General features: G+C 41.5%; 2 protein-coding genes across 2 annotated transcripts in view; one reads left to right on the top strand and one right to left on the bottom strand.

Annotated features, from left to right (window-relative positions):
• Positions 1 to 13,476, top strand: part of LOC108746332 (gamma-aminobutyric acid receptor subunit beta) — a 77,298-nt gene that overhangs the window by 62,236 nt on the left and 1,586 nt on the right. Inside the window, exons 6-10 of the mRNA XM_018483047.1 lie at positions 7,261 to 7,427; positions 8,689 to 8,826; positions 10,171 to 10,455; positions 11,107 to 11,255; positions 12,980 to 13,124. Coding sequence (XP_018338549.1) covers positions 7,261 to 7,427; positions 8,689 to 8,826; positions 10,171 to 10,455; positions 11,107 to 11,255; positions 12,980 to 13,124 — 884 coding nt within the window. The remainder of the gene's footprint in view (positions 1 to 7,260; positions 7,428 to 8,688; positions 8,827 to 10,170; positions 10,456 to 11,106; positions 11,256 to 12,979; positions 13,125 to 13,476) is intronic.
• The window catches only part of LOC108746329 (melatonin receptor type 1B-A-like), a 60,843-nt gene that overhangs the window by 8,977 nt on the left and 38,390 nt on the right, over positions 1 to 13,476 (bottom strand). The window lies entirely within an intron of this gene.

Genomic DNA, 13,476 nt, shown 5'->3' on the forward strand with positions numbered 1-13,476 from the left:
GCATACAAACAAACGAAATATAATTTCACAGAATTCGACATTTTCGCCTACTTCTATTCGACATAAGATAGAGTGGGACTTGGTTCATTTCTCGCGATAATATTTACGATTCTGAACAGCACATGCTGATTATTTAAAGTACTTGTGTTCTCAAGAAGTAATGATTGTACAAATGTAATTATAAGCACTGCAAAAAGATATTGCTTGCTATCGTAAATTTTCGTATCACCTACTTTAAAGTTGAAACTGATGGAACAGTCCCACTCTAACATATATAATACATACTTTTGCGCATATTATAACAGAAGTCAGAAAGACTTTCCTGTGCACTTCAACAATATATTACTTCTCAAAATGACAATCGACTCGCCGTATCTTTTTGACGTCAATCATCGAGCACGTGCACGTGACTTTAAAAGAGAAAAATTGTTGCCAAAAGCTTCTAACAAATACAGAGTCAATCAACGCAAATGTAATTCAATATGTAAGATGTTACTATAATATTCCTTTCATTGAACTTATTATTATATCGTAAAGCTGTTAAACATAATAGCGTCATTTGACATAATGGCGTCATAGAAATAACAATCGAGATCTTTGAGAATTTGACTATTAGTAGTATCAATTGTATCTCTGAAAAAGTCTGCAATGTCACTCTATCGTTGCGATTAGCCATATACCCGTATCTACTGTTCTCGCTGAAGCAGATTGTAAAACACGAACGATCAATTCCAGCATGTGAACTCGTGCATGTAACTCGAGGATAACGCCGAAAGCGATACGCAGAAAGTATCCTTATCGATAGCCGATTGTCGCTGATTCAATGCGATTCAATTGTACATCGCTTTGAACCCTTTTTTTTCAGATAAAGACATAGAAAGACGCTTCTACTGTGTATATTTGCGTCAAGCGTTAAAAAGAAAGGAAACTTTGTGTTCCCCCTTTATTACACGCTCACACAGAGAATACTGTCAACTTCCACAACCCGTCACTCTCCATTTTTCCTCCCTCCCTTCTTCCTCCCCCAACGGTATATGCCTCCCCTCTCGCCTTTTTCCCGACATCAGGTTTTATCTTCCTTCTTTCTTTTCTATCTTTCCCTCTCTATCTGTCTATCTGTCTGTCTGTCTGTCCGTCACTCGCCACTTCACACGCTCACTCACACGATCAGTCAGCCACACAAGTGAGAATCACTCCCATTCACCTCGTTCACTCACTCGCTCACTCACCCGCTCTCGCTCACACACTGGTTGGGTTTCTTTTTTTATTCCATACACAGTGATTGTACGTATGTAACAACATGGACTTGCAGAATCGGACATTTATTGCAGCCTCTTCCTTTTCACTTTTCTCTCTCGCGTAAAGCGCGCGCGAAAGTCGATGAACGGAAAGAAAAAAAAGTGAATGTACGATTTAAGTGATCCAATAAATTCTTTCTTCTCCTCTAAACCCTACGAAATAAAAACAGAGTAGATGATTCTCTTTAAGATTAATAACGCACTAACAAATAGTCGAGACCAAAAAGCATATGTAATCTCATTTTCCTTTGTTTCACGCAGCACGATTTAACAATAAAAGCCCGATTCTGTTACTGAGCACAGTGTGCGGTCAATAAGCACCTTAATGAGGAGCTTCGATGCGCCGTGCCGTTACAACGGCCTTTGTATCGATGCGCGCACTGTATACGCAACTGAGTCGTCGACGAAACACGTCTCGATTAATCGAGTCGCTCCGTTAGACTATAAGCATAGAAATCGTAGGTTGACCAGGAGCTATGATGCGCCGTGGGAACATCCCAATGCGCGAAGATACGTACGAGAAGATTATCACGTATGTGTGTGTGTGTGTGTGTGTGTGTGTGTGTGTGTGTGTGTGTGAGAGAGAGAGAGAGAGTATGAGTGCGAGTGTGAATGCGAGTTTGTGCGCGCGCGTGTGTGTACGTCAAAGTGTGTGGTAGCGCTAACGTTTCACTGTCACGAGCTCGTGTTGATTGCCGTCACTACTGCAAATTGCACGGTGTGTTAATGTACAAAAAGACAAGAGAATTTCAAATGTCCCTTTCAGAATTGTTTCGCCATTTATTCTCATACGCGTTTACATCGTGAAATAACTACCGTTATTCATTAATAATTGGTATTAATAATTCGTGCACACGAGAGCACGCGTGCTGCGCAAATTAGCTGAATAAGTCAACACAGTACGGTCAGATTGAAATCAGCATCAGTAGTGATGATTGTATAATGAATAATTAAAAATAATCAAAAATATGCACGAACGACCACATATGTATGATAATCAAATATCGCATTCATAACGTATTTTTGCAGAAATGCAAATGCAAGATTTGTAAGGGGAAAATTTTGAGATGCTGAAAGTGGAAGTTGACATTAATAATTGCACGTTTCTCGATCTGACATCTTCGATCATGCTAGGCGTATGGAAACGTTCAACCATACCGATTTATACAGGATGATGGAAAAAGTTTGACTTCAACTCGCCCCCGCTGAAAGATCTATATTAAAACTCAGTCGTGGAATAGGGTCGAAGGGTCACCGGAAGTCCGGCATACGAGATACCGCAGGGAGTCCGACCAAGTTAGTCGATTAGTTTCGTGGAGTAGAAAGCTCGGACTTTCGCGAACGCCCTTTCGTCCTTAATTGGTCGGACTGCTCGAATACAAGTTATTACGATCGTTATAAGTTGTCGTGATACATTCCCATCACGAATTACAGGAGGAGAATGCTCGCACGTTATAATCGTTAAACTTTCGAGATGATTCGTAAGATTTACAGGCTTTCATTAACTTTTACTTAACTTCAACTGAATCTTTGTCGTTTTTTCTAATCGAAGTTTTCCACGAAGAAGTAAACAGGCAACCAAACCTCAACTAAAGTTAATCAATGTCAATAGAATTGATTACTAAGAAGATGAATATCGCTTTGTGCCGCAAAACAATTAAGATTAATAATTTGATTTAATATTTCTGAGAGCTTTTAAGACTTTATTTCACAGATACACACATTCACTAATCTTAACGCATTATTCTTTGCTTAGAAACTACCAAGGGATGTAAACTACGGGATGTAATAATATTACGGTCGCAGTTCTCGTGTGGTTCAACTTTATGATTGGCCCAAATTCTTGGTTTCTATTTATAATAGTAAATTCGATTTGATAGACGTTTTCTGAGTGCGAATTTTGCTTGAAACATATCCGACGAGATCTATAAAAAGAAATGACAGAAAGGCGCCGAATTTGTAGAACTCCGGAGAGTTTCTTGATTAGTTTCAGATAGAAAAGTGTCGAATCACGAACATCGTTTCGCTCTTAATTTAGCCATTAAACGGGATATTATTACCTCTCATGATATCGATTTTGTATCTCCACGATGTTGAACAAGGGTACTAGTTTGCGAGTATTTTTGCAATCGTCAATTTCTCATGGTATTTCAACGTACACGAGCGAAGTAAAATTACTCTCATCTTATCTTCCACTCTCATGTTTCACTAGATCCATTTCGTAAAATATACAGAATCGTGCAGTACCATAACCAAGGATGAGAGCAGACGTGCAATTTGCAGTAATCACAGATCATATAATAGCAGATCGCATATCGTTACCGCGTATGCTCGTCGACACGAAACGACTGCGACTTTCACGGCAAAAAGCGATAAAGATTCGAATTCTGCATTTCTCGTGAGATAGCTTCAACTATTGAAAAAAGAAAAAGCTATACGCAAATCAAATCCAACTATCAATACGTTTACAGGACACGCTTTGTCACATCCTACGCAAAGACCGTATGCGAACGTATTTACGAGCATCCTCCGAAGGGTCTCCACTCTACCAAGCTATCGCTGACCGTGAGTCGTCACGTCGGTCTTAGTTGAACGCGTGATTTCTCGAAGGTCGCTCTCGGTCATTCGACAAATACGAATACGAATAATGACCGTGTGCACGTACCTGCCATCGGATATATCTAAATACACACGACGTGTCCTCTTTCTACACTCTGTCGCCTGTCGAAGAACAATTTCTCGTGGATTACATACGTGCATACACAGCAATAACAATCGTTAAAATTATAATAATCATTTATCAAGGAGCTGCGTGAATTGAGCGAACATCTTTTTATTTTATGGCTCGACAATAACAGAAACATCGAGTAAAGCGTATGTAGTCCACGTACGTAACGAATACATCTATATAGAGAATGGAATCCGTTCCATTCTCCATCTATGGAGATTGACGGTGATTTCCTGCGGAAAAGACCTATATGTTCAGGGAGAGAGATCACGCTGAACTAGATATACCACCGAAGCACACGCACGATTGTAAATATATACAAACGAGAGCTCTCGGCGCGCAGTCGCCGTAAATCGACCCCGAGATCAAAAACGTGACGAAAATGCGCTGTTCAAACACTATCACTACTTTGCCACTCTCTCTCTCACCACTACCACTGACCACCACCGCCATCACTTAACTTATCACTGTACCAACCCTCCTCCTCCCCCCCCCTCCCCCCCGAACCTGAAGGGCCTCCGACATATAGCACTGAGCCTCGTGTCCGGGGACGTAGTAAGGGCCGACGACGGCCAGCCCCGAAGGAGGCTAAATCCAGAAACGACGTGTCGACAATGGTCCGACCGAATTAAAACGCATTGTGCATCTAGCCCAGCGCATGTAAGAAAGAAAGTACTGCAACATTACCCATGGCGTACCAGGCTGTGGTCACGTTATCGGTATGCCTATCAATTTGCTTGTAACCTGATTTTGATCTGCGACTTGTTCCGGTATATACGTCCCTACTCCCCGACCCGCCCTCTGAGCAACTTTTGTACGTATAGTAGAGCAATAGATATTACCTAATATATATATACACATATATAGTGCGGCAACCGCATGTGTCGGCATGATTATTTAATTTGGTCTACGTCAGAACAGGATAAAAAAATAAGTAAGTGATATATTTAAAGGTATATAGTTCGTGTTACTTTTCTTTTTCTTTTTCGTAATGATGATAATTGTCCGTTGACAGAAATTAAGAGATTTAACTTCTACATAAAAATATCATTCAAAGATTTCAAAAATTTTTCATCACTCAATGATTGCTTGATTTGCAGATAAATCGCACTCTCGAGAAATTTCTGCACTCTCGATCTAGACTATTACATTACGTCGAAGTAAAAGAATCATCACAGGAACGCAATTCCTTCTTGATGTATATACATACACCAAACGCCTGATTTATTGAATCGTAATTCAGACCTCGATAATATCGTTCAGGGATAACGTTTGAATTTTAATGGGACCGTAAAGCCGGTATGGAAATTCGAATTTCTCGCAAAACACAGAGCATGTAGAATGGAGCATGTAGCATGGAGCATGCAGCACAGCAGGTGAAATGCGCAACGTAAAGCATGTAGCATATATATATATATATATATATATATATATATATGTATTTATGTAAATTTAAACATGTAAACCTAATCCTCCCGAGCCTGTATGTGTCACTGTAGCATGTCGAGCACAAAACTCTATTTTTTATTTCTGCTTTTTTTCTCCATATCTATTTATACACTTTCCACTTTTCGTCTTAAACCCTTAAATTTGCTGCCACTACCATAGTCCTCGGTATTTTGCTAATGTTGCCGCAGTCCTCCTCCCTGCAGTATTCAACAGCCACTATCACGACCTTCGTCTCGTTCTCTTCTGACCTTTTTACCCCTCGTGATGCTTAATGTTGCCCCCAATCCAGGACCTCTTTATTAAAACTTTGTAAAATGAATTTTTATCTGCGCTGCACTCAACTATGCGACGACCATCGGCAGAAATAACGAACGAATGAACGAACAAATGCACGTAATATTTTCGAAAATATTTTTTTAGACGTGGTCATTCTTGCTCGCGAATGTAATTTCTTAATTATATAAATTTTTAAATTTATTTGCAAGTATAACGAATATTTGTAATAAGAAATGCAATTAAACGTGAAAAGAGAAATTAAATATTATATAAAATATATTTAAGAGACAATGTGTGTAAAACGTCAGCTTCACTATTCTCGTATTAATGTAACAAGTATATATAAATTTTTATGTTGAACGCTGCAAATGAACAAAACTTGGTATTTCCAGAGTTTCGAATCGTTAGTGTTGAACACGCCTGTTGCAAATTGTAATGTCATTACCGAAATCGCGATTTTGCGCGACGCCGCATGCAACTGTGTCCGCTGTGCAGAATCGCGGCGTACCGAACATGATAAAACGAGATGGTATTCAAAATCGGATTCCAAAAACAAAAGCAATTAATCTGGCACATTCGGAGGCGTACCGCTTAATCCACGTTTAGCCGATGCTCGCGCAATGTAGCCACCACCGCGACGGAATGCCACTTTGGTGCCTGGAATGCGGTGTAACGATCGTAATCACCTAAGATTCAGTTACGGAGGAATGTTTCTCGATGCGGTATGTACGCGCTGGAGGCCGCGCGGAGGAATTAGAGAGAACAAATAAGCGCAAATTATGATCGATAATCGGCAAAACTCAATCGCAGGATACTTTGGATTAGTAGGAATGAACAATAGATGAGTCGCCAAGATCGGCACGCTGCATTTACACCTCACAGAGAGAGAATCTTTATCTCTATCAATGCAAAGAAGAATACCATTGATTGATGTTAATCTCCGCGTGGCCTTGGACGTAATGACCGTAAATTCGGTTTTGAAAACATCATAGACGCCTTCAGAAGGCATTATTTTCTAATTAAAGAATCAATCAAAGATGAGTCAACGTAAAAAATTCCAAACTCTTTTTATATAAATAAAGTATCAAAAGGCAAAAGGCTCATACAAGATAAAACTGTCTCTCTATATATACTTACACCATAAATTTAAACTTTAATATAAGAAGAGATTCAGAATTCACAACAGCTCTTCTCCTTATGATATTAGTTTTATGGAAACATTTCAGAGTTCACTCTTTTCAGACTTTTAAAAAATCACGAATGACTATGTTAAGATATCACAATGCCTATCTCGATGACGTTTATGATATAACGGCACGAAGGGCATCCTAAATCGATTCCACGTGAAAAGAAATTTACGCGACGGAATTGTATCGTGATGCAACGCGGGAACCGCTTTAGGTTGCTCGCGCAATAAGTTTGCTTCAATTACTGTATTCCCCGAGGAACCCGCCCTTCCGTTCCAAACTGAACACTACCTCAGTGTCTAATTATTGTATGTTAGAGCGAAGATATTTGTGTTCTTGTTCTCCCGGCAGTTGGATACACAATGCGCGATATTCGGTACAAATGGAACTCCGGCCTACAGTCGGTCGGCATCTCGAACGAGGTGGAACTACCGCAGTTTCGCGTGCTCGGTCACAGGCAACGACAGACAACCATACACCTATCTACAGGTAGATATTCCCCTCTTATTCGTTCTTCCTTCTAAACTTGGTCCAGAAATTCGCGTGGTTAACACACACACATATGTATGTATATATATATATATTGTGTAAATTATGTTAATATAATTGACATAATCAATCATAATAAATAAAGCCATCAGAGCGAGATGGCAAAATTTGTTCGTTCTAAAAATATGTGAGAATATACACTATATTCATACGCGGATAATTACGACATGTCCAGCTCTGATCTGAAGGCATATGTATATATACAAATGTATATATAAAATGCAACGAGAACTGGACATGTGTGAGCATATATACATATATAATACGAATCCTGTTTTTATCCGCATCGATATGCACCGATCACTGTGTTGTCTTTTCGCGAACACATGTAATTATATAACATATAAGAACGAGCTTGCTCAGTGAGATAACGTAGTCCTTTAACGGTCATTCATTTCGACCGATCGACTGATCTCGACCAACTCATTGGTTTTTATTTATAAATATTATATAAGAAAGATACAGACGATACTTGAGTCACGCGTATCCATAATTCCTAGATTTGGTTTCCCTCTTCATTATAGATGTGTGTATGTGTGTGTACGTGTGGACGTTATACTATTTTTATTTTTACTACCATTGTGTATCAATACTGACCTACAGAAGATGAAACATTTTGCTCTACTAGAACTTTAAATTTAGATTTCCTTTCAATGCGCGGATAATGGATTTCCATAGCTTTATAATAACGGTACATACGTACCGTTGAGCATATAAATTGCTTCAGGAATAGTATTACGTCCACCTTTTGACCTAATATCCACCATCCACAACCATCACCATCAAAACAATAATCGACACAACGGACTCGTAAATACGAATGATACGCGCCTTCCACTTCTCGATCGTGACCAACAATCGAGAAGATCGTCCATTACGATCTCTCATTACACGCCAAATATTCCGCCCACATGCTCCTTTAAAGTCAGTTTAATTTGGGCTCTCGATAGCTCTCTTCGCAAGGGTATCCCTCATAGAGAAAGACAGAGAGTAAGATAAACTGAGAGAGAGACAGATAGATAGAAAGAAAGAAAAGGACAAAAATTGTGACCAAAGAGAAAGGGGAAAAAGTGAAAGAGAGCGGACTCGTAAGGTTTGATGGGGGTGCGAGGTAAGTGGAGGCCCCCTCGGAGCTGAAAATGCGTTTGAGGGCTTCCGCGAAGGTACGTACCAACCGCGGGGGGTCTCTCTATTTTTTCAGTCGGATACACGATGAGGGACATCCGGTACAAGTGGAACGAGGGCCCGAACAGCGTCGGGGTCAGCAACGAGGTCTCCCTGCCTCAGTTCAAGGTCCTCGGTCATCGTCAACGTGCCATGGAGATTAGTCTTACCACCGGTAACGTATAAACACAACCCCACCCCCCCCCCCACCACCAACAAATAATTGTTCAACCCTCGCTTTTAACGGCATGGGTAAGGTGGAGAGACACGTGAGCGCTATCCGATGTCCGCAGGCGCAATTGTCGCTCGTAAGAAAAAACCGTCGTAATCCTGTGTACCTTACTTACGTAAAGCCGTCGATCGATCGATCGATCTCTCTCTTTCTCGCGATCTCGCGCGTCATACAGTCCCGTCGAATAGCGGAGCTGGCTGGCGTTGTACGGATCGCTGGCTTAAACTTTTCTCGCGTTCGGCAGCGGTAAGTTTCCTCGAAAAATCATCGCTACATTTCTCCACTTGGTTTGAATGAAACTTTCGGCGAGCGAAATTGTCTTCGTACTGTCATCATGGTGCTCCAACGTCAATCTCTAAGCCAGTTTCTCATGACACGAGCAAGTTTAAGATTGTACTTATGCTCAACCATGTAAAACATATACTCCCCCAGCTGAGGACGATTTTAGCATTTGCGATTTTTCTCATAAACATTAAGCCTTTCATTCTTCGATATTATTCTCTAATTACATCGAGGGACTAATGACTAAATAATGTTATTCACATCAATCTTAATAACAAAACCAATATCTTTCTCGATATCCTAGAAATATCTTTTCGCGATAATGGCGCGTAAGAAATAGATTGTCGCCAATTTGTTAAAACGGAAGAGAAAGCCATTGTGGGATGCAAATTGCAACAAGGACAACTCGATTTTCCATTCCAATCGATTCCTCATTTTTCTTCTTATGTAACTACATCTCAAACTTTTCGATCGGCGCACAATACACGCCGCCAATATACCTCACTGTAACGTGCATGCATGCATATCTACACTGACAGACGTACATAACACGAGCACGAAGAGTCGCGCATCAACGATGCGAATTTCACTTAACATCCAGCCAGCTCTGGTGCGCTGTATTTCCGGCCGGTGCAAGGAGTAGAGAGAGAGCTATTTGTGAACAATGAAAACCGCTTTTCCTGGTAAAATCTAGTGACGAAACGGGAGATCGAGTAAGAAGAACGGAGATCGAAGGTGCACAATGAACGAATAAGAAAGAGAGAGGGAGAGAGAGAGAGAGAGGGAAAGAAAGAGAGAGAGAGGAGAGAGAGAGAGAGAGAAGAGAGAAGGAGAGAGAGAGAGAGAGAGAAAGAGAGAGAGAAATATATACAAGGAAAGAGAAAGCGAGAAAGAGAGAGAGATAAACGAACAGTGAGGAGGAAGGACAGTGAGCACGGGAGATAAAGAGACATTAAATAGCGCCTCTCCGTCTCCCTGTCCTGACCTTCGATCTTTTAATCGTAGGGAATTACTCGCGGCTGGCCTGCGAGATCCAGTTCGTACGGTCGATGGGCTACTACCTGATCCAGATCTACATACCCTCAGGGCTGATTGTCATAATATCGTGGGTGAGCTTTTGGCTAAACCGAAACGCGACCCCCGCTCGGGTGGCCCTCGGAGTAACCACTGTGCTCACTATGACGACCCTAATGTCCTCGACGAACGCGGCGCTACCAAAGATCTCCTACGTCAAGTCCATCGACGTCTATCTGGGCACCTGCTTCGTCATGGTCTTTGCCTCGTTGCTCGGTGAGTGCGATCGTGTACTCTTCCGTGCCTTTACGTCGCTGCCATTAAGCTTTCCATCCTGCGTCCTCTCATATACTCCGTATAGCTCGGAGCCGTGCCGTTCCAGTAGCGAGCTCGTAGAGTATCGTAGACGGATACTTGTGCAGGGCTCACGTGACAAATGCAAGGGACCCATTTTCCTCGAAATCGTTATTTGTCGTCGACGACGTTGACGTTTTTGTGTCGGTCCGAACCTTCGTTCCGCGATGGAACGGCGTCTCGGAAATTGTTTTCGTGAAGCAATCGCGAAACACACAGAGGCAGGTCAGAATGCGAATAAGAGAACCCCCGCTCGGCTTTGTGCGATCGATTCGTTACACGGCTTGACACACACATTGTTGCGTTTTCACAACTGCGATTGCGAGTACCTCATTACATACGACATCAAGGTACTTCGCCGTCGCGGTGCATCGGGATTTCCAGGGAAATGGCTTTCTTCCATCTGCACGTGAGCTCTACACAAGTACCGGGAGCGCAAGCATGAGTGAGATTCTCGACGGATGGAAGTGGGCCCCGTGAACCGGGCTTCCCGCCCGGATCTTACAGTGGCAGACGTGTCACGGCATTGTATGGTTACGTGTTTTCATTCCCGTGGATTCTTATTCTTCGCAGAGTACGCCACGGTGGGCTACATGGCGAAGAGGATTCAGATGCGGAAGAATCGGTTCCAAAAGATAGCCGAGAGCATGAAGGCGGCGAGCGAAAATCCAGGACCGCCGCGCGTGCCCGGCGATCATGGCGATCATGCGCCTAAGCAAACTGTGAGTAGCGACGGCCAAGATTGTCGTCGTTCCCGAATTTTTTTCTTCCATGCAGAATGTCGTTTTGTCACTGTGTATGACCAGGAGATCCAGACGTACTAGTGCTCCCCTGGACGATTTTACACGCTTTCTTTCAGCGAGTAGACGATCGGCTCTGTCAAGATATCCAGATGTACCGATCGTGGCACGATTACAGATTTATGCATAATCGTAGCACTTGTTTCATAACTTTTTGGCTCCCGAGAGCTGTGTAATGATATAAACATACAACAAATATCATTTCTCTCGCCTTCATCAACGATGAAGGAAGTCTCAAAGTAAAAATTAATCTTAAATGATGAGATATTAAACAACAATATAATATTGAATCATGTAGTAATCGCCATTAAAAACTAAATTTAATAAATGATGCTAAACGAATCTTTAATAAACACTAATAAACAAATATTAAAGCTCATCGAGCTCTTTTTCCTTTCGTCACAAGGGCAGGCTCAACAGGACGAAGCCGAGCATTATTCTCGATCCGATTCAGCACGTATCATCGCGCAATATAAATATATGCACTCTATCCCCTCCCTCTTCAACAACAAAAAAAAAACTAAAACCGGCAGGCTCAACACACGAAAAGGTCAAAAGCTAAAAGGTTTTGCAAAATGAATTTCCCATTCGGCCGCGCAACGCGCCGGACAACGTGCTTCATGCCAACACGGACACGACGCATTATAAATTTTCTTTTAATCTTGGGTATTGTAGACCCCTCTTCCCTTTCCTCTCTTCTGAAAACAGAAAATATTAAAAGACCGGAAAAGAAAGAGAACAATGTAGGATAACGGAAAGAAGTGAGTAAACGAGCGACAGAGATGAACGGAACAGACAACGAAGGACGGTCATAAAACGTCGGATAAGAGGATGAGACGTTTTAATTAATTATTATTACAAAGTTAATTATTCATGTTATCCAGCGATAAAAATGCCTATGTTTTTTTACATGATTCTTTTAATTACGTACTTGATAATTACGTTCCGTTTCTTTCGAGACTTTAATATTTTAGAGTTACTGTTTTCAAAATACTAATTCAAATCTAATATCTTTGGTGATCACGTGTTATTCTTTTAAATGCATATTAATATTTTATTAAAATTTAATCAATAATGAAAATAACGTAATTATTAAAAATATTTGACAGTCTTACAACTTCCTGCAACAATCTCATTTTACATCAAATAAATATAAATCTTCTATAATAACGGAAATGATTGTGGACCAACAATTAATAATAACAACAATAATAACAACAACGATAATAATAATTCTCCCACATCTCATCCCGACAATACCTATATCAACTAGCATTACATACTACACCAGCTTTTAATTGAATTTTCACTAACCCGTTTTGCTTGAGCACGAGCAATCGCACCGCGCGTTTCTACGAACCGCGGTACTTTTACGAGAGACTTTTCCTATTTCACACTTAAACGTTCGTTGAATAAACTAAGCAGACGCGAGTCGCAACAGCGACATAAAAGCAGGTGAGTCTCTCGAATACCAATCGTTCCGATGATACTACGTAAAATCGTCTCACCGCGTTGAACAAATAAAATATACACTGCCCAGTCCTCGGTGTCGCATGCCAATCTGACAAAGTACGGGGTAAACCTCGGGTGAGGGACACCCCACGGCAAACTGCCGTGTCTCTTGTAAGTGGTCCCATGTTGTCCAGGAGGTGCGGTTCAAGGTGCACGACCCAAAGGCACACAGCAAAGGTGGGACGCTCGAGAACACCATAAATGGTCGCGCCGATGAAGAATCGGCGGGCGCGCCACAACATATTATTCATCCTAACAAGGACATCACCAAGCTCTACGGTATGAGTAGACCATGTACGCACATTTATAACACTATTTTACCCCCCGCCTGGCAAGCTATCAAACAATATTCGGTTCTTAGCTTGGCAGGCTGTCTATTTCAACGAGCTTCTGAACGGTGCATAATAAACGTTACTGTACGGTTTAACCGTCAGCGAGCTCGGAAGGCCACTGGCGTGGTGTCATCATCGCGAGTAAAGGGCCTGACAAGGCCGTCAATTGTGCAATATGGATATCGAGTACTTTGAACTTTGTGAAGACTATGCAATATTCATGGCCGATGATACCACGCGCCTGCGCCCGGCCGTTGTATTGTATACTCTATATATATATATATATATATATATATATA

The sequence above is a fragment of the Trachymyrmex septentrionalis genome, unplaced genomic scaffold (assembly GCF_001594115.1).
Source record: "Trachymyrmex septentrionalis isolate Tsep2-gDNA-1 unplaced genomic scaffold, Tsep1.0 scaffold167, whole genome shotgun sequence".
NCBI classification, from domain to species: domain Eukaryota; kingdom Metazoa; phylum Arthropoda; class Insecta; order Hymenoptera; family Formicidae; genus Trachymyrmex; species Trachymyrmex septentrionalis.